The 18,443-nt window shown below is 38.9% G+C and overlaps 1 protein-coding gene across 1 annotated transcript in view; it reads right to left on the bottom strand.

Annotated features, from left to right (window-relative positions):
* Positions 1-996: 996 nt before the first annotated feature.
* LOC101433204 (cytochrome P450 2C19-like) overlaps positions 997-18,443 on the bottom strand; it is a 32,547-nt gene continuing 15,100 nt past the window's right edge. Inside the window, exons 6-9 of the mRNA XM_004482222.3 lie at positions 13,728-13,869; positions 13,139-13,326; positions 2,812-2,953; positions 997-1,325 (exon numbers count right to left, since the gene is read on the bottom strand). Of these exons, the coding sequence (XP_004482279.1) occupies positions 1,144-1,325; positions 2,812-2,953; positions 13,139-13,326; positions 13,728-13,869 (654 nt within the window). The 3' untranslated portion in view covers positions 997-1,143. The remainder of the gene's footprint in view (positions 1,326-2,811; positions 2,954-13,138; positions 13,327-13,727; positions 13,870-18,443) is intronic.

Here is an 18,443-nt window from a genome sequence, read left to right as displayed (position 1 = left end):
AACTCCCCCAGCCCAGCATAGGACATGACTCCTAGGGATGAGCTTCCCTGGCACTGAGGGATTACACCAACTAGTGATGCAGTTGGAAAAAGACCTTGACCAAAAGGGGGAAATATTAAATACAAATGAATTTTTATGTCTAAGAAGTCATTCCAGAGCTATGCTTATGTATATCTCAGCAGGATCTCATTAACTGCCACAGTAAATAGTGGGGCTCCTGAGGGTTCTAGAGATACCTAGACATTATAGGCAGGGCAGACAATCTCAAAAAATGAACACCATCAGTGGGTCTTACTTTGACATCTTTCACCTTGGCCTTTGCAGAGTCCAAAGAGACCCTCCTCTACCTGGCCTCAACAATAAACTCAGGAAATAATATCATGTAATGATAAACCTCGTTGCTTGAACTCCCTTTTCAATACTCTTTCATTAGCTCATCCCAGTCCTTAAAAACTCTCTTGCCCTCCACTTCAGCAGAGTTGAGTCCTCTCCCCAGTTGTGATAGCCTTCTGGTCTCTCTCACATCTATTGCATATAGCTTTGAATAAAGTCATGTTTGTCTGCTTACCACTGTCTGGCACAGTTTTTTCTTTGACATTAACTAGATTTGTATTTTGGCTAGGAAAAAATAACAAAGGATATGTGGTTAAACCAATAGTAAAACACACATTATTATACTATCATTTCAGAAGATAAAAAGTAATTAAAAGTTTTATGCTGTATTCAAGGCAACAATGGAGGGAGGGAATGGGTGAATTATTAATGCAGAGCAAAATATCTTAGAATACCTTTCTTGATATTTTCTAACCTCTCAATATTCCCTTAATAGTTGGAGCTATTCCTTTAAACCTTTACTCTTACTCTTAAGCCTAAACTTCCAATAACTTAAGGGGACTCCAAGTCAGCAAAGTAGTAAGAAAAATGGTTTCGAACATACAAGCAGAGACCGGAGGATAGGAAGTAACTTTGGGCAGTGGAAACCAAGAAACTCATTAATGAAGGTGAAATTTTCACTGTATATTTAATGATGAGAAGAAATAGGACAAGAAAAGATTTCAGAGGTGTCCCAGGTGGTGGGAAGCATGATGTCCCAGAGGTGAGAGAGTTGCAGGCAACAACACAGGAAGAGTCAGTCTGCCCTTTTCAGGCAGGAACGAAGCAGAGCTTGTAGAAGGGAGGCACTGAGGCAAACCCCTGAGTAATTGAGGTGGTGTCAAGGTCCCTTGGGTCAACCAGAGATTTCAGGGTAAAATTCTGTAAAATGGTAGTCAGGAATAAAAACAGCTCCATGCGGGCCAAGCTTTCTCCAGCACAAACTCTTTTTCCTGGAAAGACAAAATAAAACCCACAACATTTAGGTTCTCTTTGAATCATGTTTCTGAAATGGCACAGAGTGAATAACCCATAACTATTTTAAGAATGATTGGGTGAGAGGGTGAGTGGATATGTGGGTGGATGGATGGATGGATGGATGGATGAAAGTATGTACTTCCTATCCTTACCTTCAATGATATTTATTGAGTGCTTGCTTAGTAAGAAGAATTTCAGAAAACATTCAACATTGAAACTGTTTGGCTTTTTGATATTTGTATTTTCCAGAATGACCCACATATTGATCTGTCAAAGGGATGGAGGAGGAGGAGACAAAGGGGGGGGGTGCAAAATTATGTTTCTCTTTCTACTTTTAGTACAGATTTTAGCAAAAGGTTGATTCTGCTCATGTATTTTTTAAAAGCATATGTCAGAATACTCAACTCCCCCACTTAAAGACTTTATATGGCTCTTGTGGCTTGCCCTATAGGATTGTATTCAAATTTTAAGACCCTTCACGTTCTTTCCCTTGTCTTCTGCCCATACTCTTCCCTTCCATCCTTCCCGCCCTCTACTCTCAGGTACAGCCACACCCAGTGTGCACCAATTCCAAAACACATATGATTTTAAGCTTATTCTCATCCTGTTCCCTTTCATTGAGATGCACTATTTCTGCGTCTACCTGAAAAAAATCCTACACTACCTTCAGAACCCAGTACAAATTTCATGTCCTGTGTTCAAATTCTCTGAATCCCTCTGGCACTAGACTTTCTCCTTCTCTGAGTTTCTTCAGCATCACATTAATGTTTTCACTGAAGCATAGATCAGCCTGAGACATAATTCTCTTAATTTATCTTTCTCCCTTGCTGGAATATGGCTCCTGAGGGTAGAACCCTGTCCTAGTCATCCTGATATCCACAACACCATGCCCAAATCAAGCATCAAATGCCATGGAATAAAGGAAACTCCAAGGTCAAAGATTCAGGGCACAGAATTCACTGTGGAGGTGGATGCTCCAATATCCAGGCTGGATGATTATGGTTGGTGGAACATTTCAGGGCTTTGAAATAATCACAAGTATCCTGCTATACTACCAAAGCTTGTCTGACCCTAGTGCCTTGAAGGAAGGTTCTGATCATACCTAAAGCTTAGCCTAGGGCAGCCACATAGAAGTGTCTAAATAAAGTGTTGATGGGAGGGCTATCTCTCAGAGCAAGCAAAGTAAGTCTTAACAGTGTTGAGCTTCTGGGAAGATTACTTGGAGACAGAGTGGAGTTACTCCAAACTCCAGCTGCCTCACTTTTGGAAGAAATAGGGTGAGGCCACAAAGTACTACTGATCTGGTCATATAATGAGATGTGTCATGAAGTAGAAAAGAGTTTGGGAATTTGGTGTGGTGCTTAGGGACACTACAGAGAGCAGTTCTGACAACCTGCAAACAGCAAGACTTTCTTTTCTCATAGAAATGATTTATCCCAGATGGAAACAAATTAGTCTTACCTGCTGAGAAAGCCATGAAGTAGTCACTCTTTTTGAAGTTTCCACTTTCATCCAGGAAGTGGCCAGGATCAAACTGATCTGGGTTGGGGAATTCTTTGTTGTCATGCAGGACAGATGTCAGTGATGTTAAAATAGTTGTACCCTGGCATGAACAGGGAAACTTCATTATAAAGAACACATCCCAGGTCAGCTAACAGGGAGGTGAAGCTGGTCAACCACACACCAGGGAACCAAGAATGCCTACAAGTTCAAGCAGGAGAATCACATCCATCATCCATGTGGGATCTAAGCCCCCTCTCGATATAGAGGTGGAGTGGATATCACTGTCCAAGGGTCCACAGGATGGAGGAATAAAATATGGATTAGAGTGGGCTTACTGGTATCCTACCATAGAACTATTGTGACTAGTAATGGAAGAAACTGTAGCACTGATGTGGAGAAAGTGGCCACAGTAGTTGCTGAGGGCAGGGAGAGGGAAGAAGAGAGGTGATGTGGAGGCATTTTTGGGACTTGGAGTTTTCCTAAATGATATTGCAGGGACAGATGCTGGGCATTATATATCCTGCCATTAACCACTGAATGTACTAAGGGAGAGTGTAAACTACAATGTGAACTATAATCCATGCGGTGCAGCAGTGCTCTAAGTTGTATTCACCAAATGCAATGGATGTAATGGATGTACAGAACTGATGAAGGAGGTTGTAGATGTGGGAGGAGTGGGGGTGGGGTAGAGTGTTGGGTATGTGGGAACCTCTTATATTTTTTCATGTAACATTTTTTGTGATTTATGTATCTTCAAAAAAATACAATAAAGAAAATAAATGCTCATAAAAAAAGAGAAAAAAAAAAGAACACATAGAGTAGGAGGTATCAATTCAAACAACTAGTCCAATATCCTTAATTAATAGGTTAGGAAACCTATTTCCAAGGAGAGGAATTGGTGTTCCCAACCACACAGAACAATTAAGTACCAGAGCCCAAACTATATCCCAGGTACCCTGACTACAATATAGTGGAAATTCCCAAAGCTCTAATTTCCCCTTCCCAAGATTAAGTGATTTCTATAAAATCACATACTAATTATAGTTTATAATTAATCTGACCCTTACTTAAATGATCCTTTGAATTTTAACAAAGGTGAATAAGAAATCCAATATGGAAAATGTCTTTCACCAAATGGTGCCAAAACAATTGGATATCCATATCTTTAAAAAGTATATCAGCTCATACTTTACACCATACACAAAAGTTAATTCAAGATGGACCTAAACATAAAGCATAAACCTATAACATTCAAGAAGACATCATTAGGGAACATGTTTGTGACTTAGCCATAGAAAAGAGTATCTTAGGACAGAATAAGCAATAACTATAAAGGCAAAAATTGATTAATTAGACTTTCCTCAAATTAAAATTGTCTGCCAAAAGATGCTGTTTTTAAAAATAAGGATAGGGATTATGGGAAGATGGCATTAGACAAGGCAGAGAAAGAGCCAAAACCTGTATAAGAGACTGGCTTTGGGGGTCAGCAGACCAGGGCAGTGTTGTACAACTCTCAGGAGGGTGAGGGACAGAGAGAGGAAGAATCCAAAACAAGAAACATGACTTACCAGACCACCACAGTATCCAGGAAGGACTTCCCTTCCCCGCCCCCAAGATATTAAGCTGGAGTAAAACCCATGGCTCACTGCAGCTGACTAAGAGGGGAGCAGACATCTTCCTTCCTGTCAGCTGTTACAAGGGAAAAGGAGGAAGGGCAGTCAGGGAGATTTTCTTCAGTGAGTTCAGTCAGAAGTGCCTGCTATGAATTAGAGACAGAAACACTTCCATGGAAAGGTGCACCAACAAGCATCATCTGCTGGCTGCTGGCCTGGAAACTACATGAAAAAAAACTGCTTTTGAGTCTTTCTCTATCTTAACTAACTCCTGGGAGAAAATCTGCACACTATTAGTGAGTCCTTGGCCAGATTTTGATAACCTAAGCAGGGCAATTTTAAAGACTTAGAATAAGTTGAAAAATTTATCAAAAAAGATATGTGGGGAAAAAATAGGCAAAAGAGAGAAATTTGCCATCAGAGTAATTCAACAACATATTCAGATGCCTAGACATCATCAAAAAAATATAAGCCATACTAGGAAACAGGAAGAGATGGCCCAACCAAATATCCTGAACAGACACAGGATTTAAGAGAATTAATCAATGATAATCACACACTCTCCTAAATCAATTCAAAAAATTCTTTAAATATGTGACTAAAGAGATAAAGGATATTAAGAAGACACTGGGTGAGCATAAAGAACAATTTGAAAGCCTGCAAAGAAAAATAACAGACTTTATGGAAATAGAAGACATGATAGATGAGATTCAAAATGCATTAGAGGCACATAAGAACAGATTTTAATTGCTCAAAGACAGAATTAGTGATTTTGATGGCAGAACATCTTAACTGGAAAATACAAGAGAACAGAGACAGAAGAGAAAAAGAAAAATGGAGCAGAGTCTTAGGGAATTGAATGACAATATGAAATACACAATCATATGCATTATCGGTGTCTCAGAAGGAGAAGAGAATGGAAAAGGTACAAAATAATATTAGAGGAAATAATGATCAAAAATTTCCCAACCCTTATGAAAGACACAAATATCAATATCCAAGAAGGACAATGCACCCCAAATAATAAATCCAAATAGAGTACCCCGAGATACATACTATTCAGAATGACAAATATCAGAGATAAAGAGAGGATTCTGAAAGCAGCAAGAGAGAAGCAAAGCATCACATACAAGGATTAAGTGCTGAACTCTTATCAGAAACCATGGAGGGAGAAGAAAGTGGTATGATATATTTAAGGTACTGAAAAAAGAAAAACTGCCAACCAAGAATTCTGTATCTGGCAAAACTGTCCTTCAAAATGAGTTTGATGTGATTCAAGTGATTGGGCTTCCACCTACCACATGGGAAGTCCCTAGTTCAGCTCCCTGTGCCTCCTAAAGAAGACAACAAGCTGGTGTGAAGGGAAGGTTTAGTGAGCTGACTCAAGATGGCATAGAAAGAGACACCAGGGAAACATAATGAAGACATAACAAAGCAAGGAGCAGAGGTGGCATAAGCAATTAAGCACCTTCCTCCCACATTGGAGGTCCCAGGATCAGTTCCCAGTGCCTCCTATGGAAACAAAGAGTGAGTGGGGATAAATAAATAAATAAAATAAATCCTTTTTTAAAATTTTTAATTAAAGAAAATGAGATTGCATTCAAAGGGGGGAGGGAGGGATTTCACAGACAAAAAATAACTGACAGAATATGTTGCTAAAAACCAGAATTATAAGAGAAATTAAAGGGAGTGATATAGTCTGAAAAGAAAAAACAAGGGTGAGAGACTTGGCAGAGAGTATGGAAATGAAGATTATTAGGAAGGGTAAATTAAAGCATAAAAAGCCAACAATGAATGCTATGACAATAGAGAGTCAAAGAAAAAAATGGATGAATTAAGTAAGCCTTTGCACTAATAACATTGAATGTTAATTTCTTGGACACCCAATCAAAAGACATAGACTGAATGAGTGGATAAAAAAATATGAGCCAATTATATGGTGTCTTCAAGAGACCCTCAGATGTAAGGACACAACCAGGTTAAAAGTGAAAGGTTGGAAAATTACATTCCATGCAAATAGTAACCAAAAAAGAGCTAGACTAGCAATACTAATACCAGACAAAATAGATTTTAAAAGCAAAGCTGTTATAAGGGAAGAAGGTCATTACATATTTTTAAAAAAGGAAATTGACCAAGAAGAAATAACTACACTAAATACTATGCACCTAACATGAGTACCCAAATATACATGATGCACACACTGGTAAAGCTGAAGGGAGAAATAGATGTTTCTACAATAATAATTGGAGACTTCAATGCACTATTCTCAGTATTGGATAGAACATCTGGACAGAGGATAAATAAACAGAGAACTTGAACAATATGATTTAAATGAATTAGACCTGAAAGACATCTATAGAGCATTGCACCCTAAACCAGCAGGATATACATTCTTTTCAAGTGCTCATGGATACTTCTCCAAGATAAACACATGTTGGGTCACAAGACAAGTCTCAATAGGTTTTAAAAGTTTGAAATTATAGAAAACATTTTCTCTGATCATGATGGAATAAAGTCAAAAATCAATAATGGACAAGAAAATTCATAAATATATGGAGACTAAACTACACACTCTTAAATAATCAGTGGGACAAAGAATAAGTTGCAAGAGAATTCAGCAAATATCTTGAGATGAATGGAAATGAGAACACAACATATCAAAAGCTATGGGACACCACAAAGGCAGTGCTGAGAGGGAAATTAGTAGCCATCAAAGCTTACATTAAGAAAGAGCTAAAATACAAAATCTAACTATATACCTGGCAGAACTAGAAAACACCAAACTAATCCCAAACCAAGCTGAAGGAAAGAAATAGTAAAGTCAGAGCAGAAATAAATGAAATTGAGAACAACAAAAAAAATAGAATCAACAAAACCAAAAGTTGGTTCTTTGAGAAGAAAGAATCCTTATATAGACTGACAAAGAATAAAAGAGGAAGACGCAAATAAATAAAATCAGAAATGAGAGGGGAACATTACCACTGACCCCGCATGAAAAAGAAAGACCATAAGAAGATACTATGAACAACTTAGTGTCAAAATACTGAACAATGTAGAGAAGATGGACAAATTCCTAGAAACACATGAGCCCCTACACAGACACTAGAAAATACAGAAGACCTTAACAAACTAATCACAAGTGAAGAGCTTAAAACAGACATCAAAATCCTCCCAAAGATGAAAAGTCCAGGACCAGATGACTTCATAGGTGATTTTTACCAATCATTCAAAGATAATCTAATACCAATCTTGCTCAAGCTTTTCCAAAAGATTTGAACAAGAAAGATTGCTACCGAACTCATTCTATGAAGCCAACATCACTCTAATACCAAAACTAGATAAAGATACTACAAAAAAAGAAAATTGCAGACCAATATGTCTAATGAATATGGATGCAAAAATCCTCAACAAAATACTTGCAGACAGAATCCAAAGGCACATTAAAAGAATAATATACCATGATCAATGGGTTTTATCCCAGCTTATGCAAGGGTGATTCAACACAAGAAATCAACTAGGGAAGCAGACTTGGCCCAGTGGTTAGGGCGTCTGTCTACCACATGGGAGGTCCAAGGTTCAAACCCCAGGCCTCCTTGACCCATGTGGAGCTGGCCCATGCACAGTGCTGATGCGGGCAAGGAGTGCTGTGCCATGTAGGGGTGTCCCCCGTGTAGGGGATCCCCACACGCAAAGGAGTGCGCCCCATAAGGAGAGCCATCCAGCGTGAAAGAAATTGCAGCCTGCCTAAGAATGGTGCTGCCCACAAGGAGAGCTAACACAAGATGATGCAACAAAAAGACACACAGATTCCCGTGCCACTGACAACAACAGAAGCAGACAAAGAAGAAAGATGCAGCAAATAGACACAGAGAACAGACAACCAGGGTGGGGAGGGGAGATAAATAAATACATACACACACACATACATACATACATACATACATACATACATACATAAATCTTAAAAAAAAAGAAAAAAATCAGCTAGTATAATAAACCACATTGATAAATTGAAGAAGAAAAATCCTATGATCATCTTAATTGATGAAGAAAAGGCATTTGATAGTATAAAGCATCTTTTCTTAATAAATTTTTTAAAAAAACACTCCAAAATACAGGAATCAAAGGAAGCTTTAACAATATGCTAAAGTATGTATATGAAAAACCTACAACTAACATTGTACTCAATGGTAACAGACTGAAAGCTTTCCCACTCAGATTAGGAATAAGACAAGGATGCTCACTGTCACCACTGTTATTCAATATTGTACTAGGTAATTAAGCTAGATAAAGAAATAAAAGACACCCACATAGGAAAGGAAGAAGTAAAACTTTCACTATTTGCTGATGATATGATCCTATATTAATAATCTCCTGAAAAATCCACAAGAAAGCTACTAGAACTAATGGACAAGTTCAGCAAAGTGGCAGAAAATGCAAGATTAATACATAAAAATCAACAGCATTTCTATACACTACTGATGTGCAATCTGAGGAGGAAATCAGAAAAAAAATCCATTTATTATAGCAATTAAAATAATCAAATATTTAGGAATAAACTTAACCAAAGACATGAAGGGCCTATATTCTGAAAACTGTAAAACATTACTAAAAGAAACCAGAGAAGACTTAAATAAATGAAAGGACATTCTGTGTTCATGGACTGGAAGACTAAATATTGTTAAACTGATTTACAGATTCACTGCAATCCAATTTTTAAAAAACCCAACAGCCTTTTTTTGCAGAAATGGAAAAACCAATTATCAAATTTATTTGGAAGGGTAAGGGGCCCCAAAGAGTCAAAAATGACTTTAAAAAGAACAAAGTGGGAGTGGATGTGGCTCAAGATGTTAAACACCTGCCTCCCACATGGAAGGTCCCAGGTTCAGTTCCCAGTGCCTCCTGAAAAAAACAAAAACAAGCAACAAGCAAAATAAATGAAAAAAAAAAAAAAAAAACAAGACAAGGAAGCCTATGTGGCTCAGTGGTTGAAGGCTGGATACCCACATATGAAGTCCTGGTTTCAATCCCCTACCCCCAGTACCTAAAAATCAAAAATAATAATAAAATAAATTTTTAAAAAATAACAAAGTTGGAGGAATGTCACTTCCAGACTTTAAAGCATAACACTTAGCTACAGTGGTAAAAATAGCATGGTACTGGCTTAAAGACAGACAGATTGACCAATGGAACCGAACTGAGAACTCAGAAATAGACCCTCACATCTATAACCAAGCGATTTTGGACAAGGTGGTCAAGCCCTCCCAGCTGGGCCAGAACAGTCTATTCAACAAATTCAACAAAAAGTGCTGGGAGAACTCCATAGCCATATCCAAAAGAAAGAAAGAGGACCCCTCTCTCACACCTTATACAAAAATTGACTCAAAATGGATTAAGGACCTAAATATAAAAGCAATACTATAAAAATCCTAGAAGAAAGTACACAAAAATATCTTCAAGATCTTGTGGTAGGCAGTAGTTTCTTAAACCTTACACCCAAAGCACAAGCAACAAAAAAGAAAATAGATAAATGGGACCCCCTCAAAATTAAACACTTTTGCACCTCAAAGCTCTTTGTCAAAAGGGTGTAAAGGCATCCAACTCAGTGGGAGAAAATATTTGGCAATCACAGATCCAGTAAGGGTTTAATATCCATGATATAGAAAGGGATCATACAATTCAACAATAAAAAAGACAAACTACCCAATTAAAAAGTGGGCAAAAGCCTTGAAAAGACAATTGTCTAAAGAAGAAATAGAAATGGCTAAGAAACACATGAAAAATTGTTCAACATCACTAGAGATTAGGGAAATGAAAAATCAAAACGGCAATGGGATACCATTTCACACCTATGAAATTGGCCACTATTAAAAAATGGGAAACTGTAAAAGTTGGAGAGGATGTGGAGAGATAGGAGTGCTTGTTCACTGTTGGTGGGAATGTAGAATGGTACAGCCACTGTGGAGGATTGTTTGGCAGTTCCTAAGGAAGTTGAATATAGACTTGCCATGTGACCCAGCAATACTGTTACTAGGTATATACACAGAAGAACTGAGAGCAGTGACACAAACAGGTATCTGCACACCAATGTTCATAGCGTCATTATTCATGATTGCCAAAATGGAAACAACCCAGGTGTCCATTGGCTGATGAATGGATAAACAAACTGTGGTGTATTCACATGATGGAATATTATGCAACAGTAAGAAGAAATGAAGAAGTCACGAAGCATATGACAACATGGATGAACTTGGAGGATGTTGTGTTGAGTGAACCAAGCCAGACACAAAAAGACAAATACTCTATGATTGTGTATTATGGACTAAAAATATAATGTAAACTCATGTAGTTAATAATTAGAATATAGGTCACCAGAAAATAAAATGAGAGTAGAGAATGAAAAGCTGAGGGTTAATCTGTGCAGAAATGGTAAAAAAGAAGGTTATTTGTAAATCTTCGGAAATGAATAGAAATGGAGAAAGCACATCATGGTGTTTGTAACTAGCAGAGCTAGTCATATGATTATGGTAGTGATTGAAAGAGGAAGTCTAAGGTGATGTATATTAGTAGAAGGAAAGCTAAACACTATAACATGGGTCTGTAGAAGAAAGTGAAACCTCATGTAAAACAAAATTGGTTGATACTACATATATAAGGCTGTTTTTATAAATTATACACACAAATATACTAGAGAGAAGGAAAAACTATAGCAGCTATGTACAGTAGGTGAAGCATAGAGAGATTAAAAGGTGATGAGTTTTGTTTCTTAGATTTTGTTTATTAATATTATTATTATTGGAAAAATGAAAGTGCTCTAAGATGACTGAAACGATGAATGCATAAATATGTGATTATACTGAATACCATTGATTGTACTTTTTGAATGGATTTATGCTTTATTAATATGTATTAATACAACTGATATGGTAAAAAAAATTTAATGGACAAAAACCAAAGGAAATCAGGAAAGCAATATTTAAAAAATCAAAATTTCAGTAATTTGATAGAAATTACAAACAAGAATAAGATTTAAAAATAGGTAAACTACAAATAGGGAGAAAATATTTACACAACATATTTAAGAAATGGTTGGTATCTAAGATACATAAAAATCTCTCAAACTCAATTATAAAAAGACAACCAATTAAAAATGGTGAAGAGACTCTCAAAGAAACATAATGCAAATGTCCAATAAGCATGTGAAAAAGTGTTTAACGTCATTACACCTTAGGGAAATAGAAATTAAACCTCAGTAAAATGCCACTACACACTGGCCAGAATAATTAATATCTGAAAGACAACATCAAATACCGGTAAGGATGAGGAACAACCAGAACTCTCATATATACTTTTGAAGTATAAAATGGTACAACCATTTAGGAAAATTTCCTGGAATATTCTTACAAAACTAAACATAACACTTTTCTGTGGTCCAGAAATTCAAGGCTTGGTAATTACCCAAGAGAAAAAAAAAGACTTGAAAAAGAACAGATTTTGTTCAAAATGGTCCCATACTGGAGACAGACTAGGTGTCAATCAGCAGGAAAATAGGTAAATAAATTGTGGTATGTTTATACAATAGAAAACCACTCAACAATACTAAGAAACTAGATACATGCAACAATATGCATGAATCTCAAAATCATTTTCCTGAATAAGAAGTCTTACACAAGCAGCTATGTTATTATGTGTAGTAGAATTCCATGTATATGAAATTATAGAACTGCTCTTTTGTTTAAAAAATAATAATCAGAACAGTCATTGGGTGGAATAAGGACTGACCAAGACAGGATATGTGGGAACATTCTATGTTTTGTCAAAATTCATTGATAGGTACAGTTGTGATTTGTTCATGGCATATACATTTTACCATAACAGTCAAAAAAAGGAACCTCAAACAAATAGCGAACTGTAGTAAATGATATACATGTTGAAGTGCTTAGGGATAAAATGAACTAATGTCTGCAATCTGCTTTGAAAAGCATTGAAAGTTAATATGTTTATGGATGTATATAGGAATGGATAGATATATGATAAAACAAATATAATGCAATGTTAGTTGTAGAATCTAAGTAGTAGAGAGGTAGGTTTTCACAGTACAGTTCTTTCAAATTCTCTGTTATAATATTTTCAAAATAAAATGATGGGGAAATTTTTTAAGTGATCATATTTTACATACTGTTTTATATTCTTCTCTTTTAAATTAACAGTGTAGCATGAAGATATTTATATTTCCGTTAGGATAGCTCCAGATCATCATCCAAATGGCTGCATAGTATTCCATGACACAGCTGTACCATAGTACATCATATTTCCAATTGTGGAAATTAGAACTAATGCTCATACTCACAAACTATGTGTCACTCAAGTAAAGTAAATAGTGTATATATGTTTTACAACTTGCTCAGACGAAGGACAGATAAAAGGTAAAGAAATTTAAGAAGTTATCAAGAGCTGTCATATCCAATATATTTCAGGGCCCAGTGAAATTAAGAAGTGGGCTCCTGACCTTAGACCTCTGCCCAAACCACAATCCTCTAAAAATATCCCAACAATGGCTCATTCCTTCTCTCATTCTGTGGTGGAGAACTGACGGGGATTATCTGCAATTGTATTGGTCAAATGGATACTTCAAGGGCATCAGCGTGATGCAAAGAACAAACAAGACTCGCCTTGGGGATGAGATATCCTCTGAACTTAATGTCCTGGGTCACAGCATGGGGCAGGCTGGTGGGAAGGAGGTCAATGTATCTCTGGATCTCATGCACCACTGCGTCCGTGTAGGGCATGCTGTTCCTGTCCTGCATGCAGGGACTCCGGTGTCTGCCGACCACACGGTCAATCTCTTCCTGGACTTTAGCTGATAAGACACAAGTAAACACTGATGGGAAAGGAAGAAACCATCACTTTCCCTGAAACTCATAACACAACTCTCTGTACCTTATTGCCTGGCAAATCAAGAGCTAAATTTAGGTTTGTAGGTAAGTATGGAGTTCATAAGAAATACCCAAACCAGAGGCCCAGAAGAACACCTAAACAACAAATACCTACTCCTAGGATACATCATTACAGCTGTGTCTGCCCACAGCTGAGAGAACTGTCACTTTTCCTATGCCCACTCATTCAGTCACCCTCTTTGTTGTAATGTGGCTTTGTCACCACTGTGGACTACTGAACATATGACAGCTGGAAGTATAAACCAAAATAATGAATCTTGTCCACAGTAGGACTAGAATGACTTGCGCATTTCTATTGTCATACCTGTGACTTCTGGGTGCTTCAGCAGGAGCAGAATTCCATACCTCAGAGTGCTGCTTACTGTCTCAGTGCCAGCCACAAAGAAATTTCTCACAGTGATTATCAAGTTTTCAATGAAAAATTTAGAATATTGGTTGTGCTTTTCCTAGGAATAATTTGATGTAATTATTTTACAAATCAATTTGCCAGCATATTTAATTACAATTAATTTAAAGCAAATCAGCATTTGTAGAATTAAGCAAACCTAAAAATTGGAATATTAAAATAAGCTAAGGTTTCAGTCACTCCACTGAAATGGTTATCATTATCTTCTATATTACAAATTTGTCTTTGAATCTTTTGTTTCCTCCACTCTTCTTTTCTTTGGACTTTGTAAATATTTACTTTAAAAAAATTATATTCATTTTAGAAAGATTTGTGATGGAAAGAAATAAATGTTTGTGCCCAACTGCTATGTGGTGTGGCAGACATGGTAGGTGTCTTCATTTCCAACCTCCTTCTCCTTTGTGTCCTCTAACACAGTTACTCTAAAAGTTAAACCTCAATTTCTCACATGCACACACTCCATAGCCAGGTTTTTGACAATGAAACATAAAGAGAAAACTTTTGGTTTCATACATCCTCCTTCTTTTAACATGCTGTGAAGATAGAGGTGGGAATATATGCAAAGAAAGTTGAAGGAGAAAATAGAAGGCATCAGTATCTGAGATACTGAACTAGACTTGGGCTATTGTTTTGAGAGAAACACATTTCAAGCATATGAAGTTGCTGGATAGCTAGACATCTGAGAATCAAGCAAGCTAAGCAAACAGTGTTATTTCAGACTTTTATGACACTCTTTGCATTTCCATAGTTGTAATGATTGTCTGGAGTCTCATTATGCCAAATCTAGAAAATGAAAAATATTCTAGCTATGCCTTCAACGTCATTCTCCCACCACTCCAGAACATTCTACAGAACACCAGAAATAATTTCCCTCAAACATCCTCATGTTGGCTCAAATTTCTATCTAATAAAATCTATGATTTCCAGCCCAGTATTCAAGTTTCTTCAAAAACATCATCCTCTGCCCAAACTCTTGTTTCATTTAACACAATTAAACCTCTCTGTTACATCCAGGGCATCTCTTTGATAACCCACACCTCTGGGCTTCCACTGTCCACTCCACTGGAAATCACTTGCCTATTCCTCACTTCCAATTTATGCCATCATTTTCTTTCAACACCTAATCAAAGCTAGGGAAATTCTGGAAGACTTCCTAGGTTATGCTCACTCTTCTTACTCTCCCACACGCTATCTGCACTCATCAGTAACAGCCTCACTATATAGCACACTGAATTGCATTTCATAGTTACACTCATTTCTCCTGAAAAGTGCAATGTGTGTGATTATAAATGCCTTTCTTCTGTTGAGGAATAAAAAGCATAACCTTGCAAAATATCTAACAAGTCACTCCTTCCCCCGCTTCTGTGGATTAGCCTGTGAGGGCATGGCCTTGCAGAAGAATGTCAAATAATTAACTCCTGCCCCTTGTTTCTGTAGATCAGCCTGTGAAAACATGGCCTAGAAGAAAGGTATCAAACGAGTGCCTTCACCCCTTGCTTCTGTAAATCATCCCGCAACCTTGCAGCTGCATTCTGCCTCTCTAACCATCAGCTTGCAAACTTTTGCCTAGCAACGCATTAGCCAATGAGTAAAAGCTATGCTGATCCCACCTGAAATCCTATATAGACCTATGAAACAGAATTTGGAGATTGACTCTCCTCTAGACCCACGCATAATACTGTTCATCTACCTTTCTGGAGTGCTGGTTGTGAGTTTCTAGGGCTCAGAACTCCTGGCTTTGCTGTGACATTTGGTTCCCTGACTGGGAAACCCAACCACACTGGCCCTTTGAGCCTCTGGTTTGGGACTGATGGGCATGGCCAGCAGAAATCTCCACATGAACAAGGCAGCACCACCTGTCCCCTTGATGGGGCCTCCTTCGGGGAAAGGATCCCTGTGGGCCGTGTCCTCCACCCCAGCCTGACTCAGTGGAGAGGTGGATTGAGCAACATCAGGAGATATCAGAAAGGTAAAGCCCAGCGTTCTGAGTCCCAGTCCGGACTGTCTCCAGATGGAAGGGGAGACTGATTACCTCCCAAAATCTGATGATTTGAGATTCCAGGATAAGACAGTCCCTTGGCTGGGACTGTGTAACCTCTGAGTGATTGAGCAAATGAATGGGGACTGCAGAGGTTTGCCTCTGCTGATTCAGTTTGTGGCTCCATGGCCTGCGCTACAGAGTCTGCATGGGCCCCAAACTGCATTCTGCGGCTACATCATATGGCATAACAAGCTAATCCAGACTTCACATGGATGCCTTAGCTACGACCAGCCTAAGTTCTCGTGAGAGAAGCAGACAGGCAGGCATCTGAGTGGCCTCGTGAGGGCCCCTCTCCTTTGTCGAGCAACACCAGTTCAGGGATGGGATCATCACAGTCCAAACACACAGTCTTAGAGTGTATGTTAAAAAACTTCAAGAAAGGTTTTTCCAGAAGTTATGGTGTCCATATGGAACTATCTGGATCTTGTGTGAGTTGGGAGTGACCACTTTTGGTGTAGACAGGCTCTCACCTGTCTACCAAGGTTCATGCAGTTTCACAGGCAGTCACTGAAGCCCCCGGTCACCCTGATCAGTTTTCCTACATCAATTCCTGGTTAAAAATTGCCCAAACCCTGCTCCCTTAGGTTCAATTCTGTGTTGAAAGGCAGGGTCAAGTCTCGAAGCCAAACTCAGCATGTAAATGCAATGCCTTCCCTCCAGCATGGGACATGACACCCGGGGATGAGCCTTCCTGGCACCGAGGGATCACTACCAAGTACCAGCTGATGACGTAACTAGAAAATGACTTTGAATTAAAGGTTCAATGTGGACCAGCAGAATATCCCTGTCTCCATATAATAACAGGAGCTAAAAACACTGTTTGACCTAAAGTAACAGGGAAATGGAAAGGACAAATGAGTTTATATGGCTATGAGTCTCTAAAAAAGAGTCTGGAGGTTGTCAGAAGGATTGCCCTTATGCACACCTGAGCAGAGTCTCAGAGACAGATAAAGTAGATACAACCCCAGGTATTGGTCCTTTTGAGGACTAAAGAGACCCCCAGGTTCTATGGTCAAGGCAGATGGGGTTCACTGCCATGTCAGTTGGCCCTTCTTTGGAGCTGGTGTTTCTGCATGATGGAGCTGGACTCAGATGGAATCTCTTTTCACAAGCCTTTCATGCTACTTTACTGGAATTGTAGTTGGTGCTGGGGTTTAAGATATATCTAGGGGATTTGAATCTCTGGACTGACAATATGATAGCCAGGCCCTGAGCCTCAACAGACTTCAGCTCCTACACTCTGATTTATTGGACTTACCACACTCATCTAACATGGAGTTGAAGAATGTCAACCACGACACCATGGAGCCTAGAGTGCCTACAACTAAAAGCAGGAGGATTGCATCCAGTATCCATGTGGAATCTAAGCCCCCTCTTGACATAGATGTGGAATGGACACAACCAAGCCAAGGTCCACAGGAAGGAGGAATACAGTAAGGATTAGAGTGGACTTAATGATATCCTATTCATGAACTATTGTGGTTAATAATCGAGAAAATGTGGCATTGGTGTGGAAAAAATGGCCATGGTGGCTGCTGGGTGTGGGGAATGGGAGGAAGAGATGAGATGTGGAGGCATTTTCAGGACTTGGAGTTGTCCCGGGTGGTGCTGCAGGGACAAGTGCCAGACATTGTATGTCCTCCCATGGCCCACTGGATGGAACGTGGGAGAGTGTGGGCTATGGTGTGGACCACAGGCCATGGGGTGCACTGATGCCCAGAGATGTACTCACCAGATGCAATGGATGTGTCATGATGATGGGGGAGAGTGTTACTGTGGGGGGAGTGGTGGGGTGGGGGTGGTGGGGGTGAATGGGGACCTCATATTTTTTGAATGTAATATTTTTTAAAAAATGAATAAATTGAGTAGAATTTGGAAAAATAAATAAATAAATAAATAAAAACACTCCAGGTATTTTATATTTTTAATTTTCAAGAGATTTTTATTGTTCACATAGTATTCCCTTTATCTTATGGATGTAGAATCTCTTATAATGAAAGGTTTTTTGAAGGTTTGAAAAGAAAAAAAAAAGAAAGGCAGGGACAGAGCAGGGTCCTAGTAGCTCAGACGGCCAGACCTTGAAAGCCTATTATTCTAGAAGGACCTCGGGAGGAAGACACTTTACCCCGCCGTATGTTCCAGTCATTCCAGGGCATCTCCCTGCCCTCGAGCCTCCACAGGCAGATCTCCCAGAGACTCCTCCACCTTCAGTTTCCCCGCAACCATCAGCCCCCCAAGGGGAGATCCTGAGACCCCTTTGGCGAGAAAACTTGGTCTGCACAGCCTGCACTTCAGATGCTCCTCCGTGAAACACAGAGCCCAGCCCAGATCAGTGCAGACAGGACTGTCCAACCCGGGAGGCCAATCCTGTTTTATGAGCCTTTCACAACTGTAGATCTTTAAACTGGAAGCACCACACCCCTTCATATTCAGGAAACCTCAGGCTCTTATCGACCTCATGGAGTCCATTTTCCAAACCCACCGCCCACTTGGGATGATTGCCACCAACTCCTCCTAACCCTGTTCACTACGGAGAAGAGATATAGATCCAAGGAGGCCAGAAAGTGGGCATA

Source organism: Dasypus novemcinctus, chromosome 6 (assembly GCF_030445035.2).
Source record: "Dasypus novemcinctus isolate mDasNov1 chromosome 6, mDasNov1.1.hap2, whole genome shotgun sequence".
Classification (NCBI taxonomy): Eukaryota; Metazoa; Chordata; class Mammalia; order Cingulata; family Dasypodidae; genus Dasypus; species Dasypus novemcinctus.
Note: the sequence above shows the minus strand (reverse complement) of the source record. Positions and strands in the feature narration are given on the sequence as shown.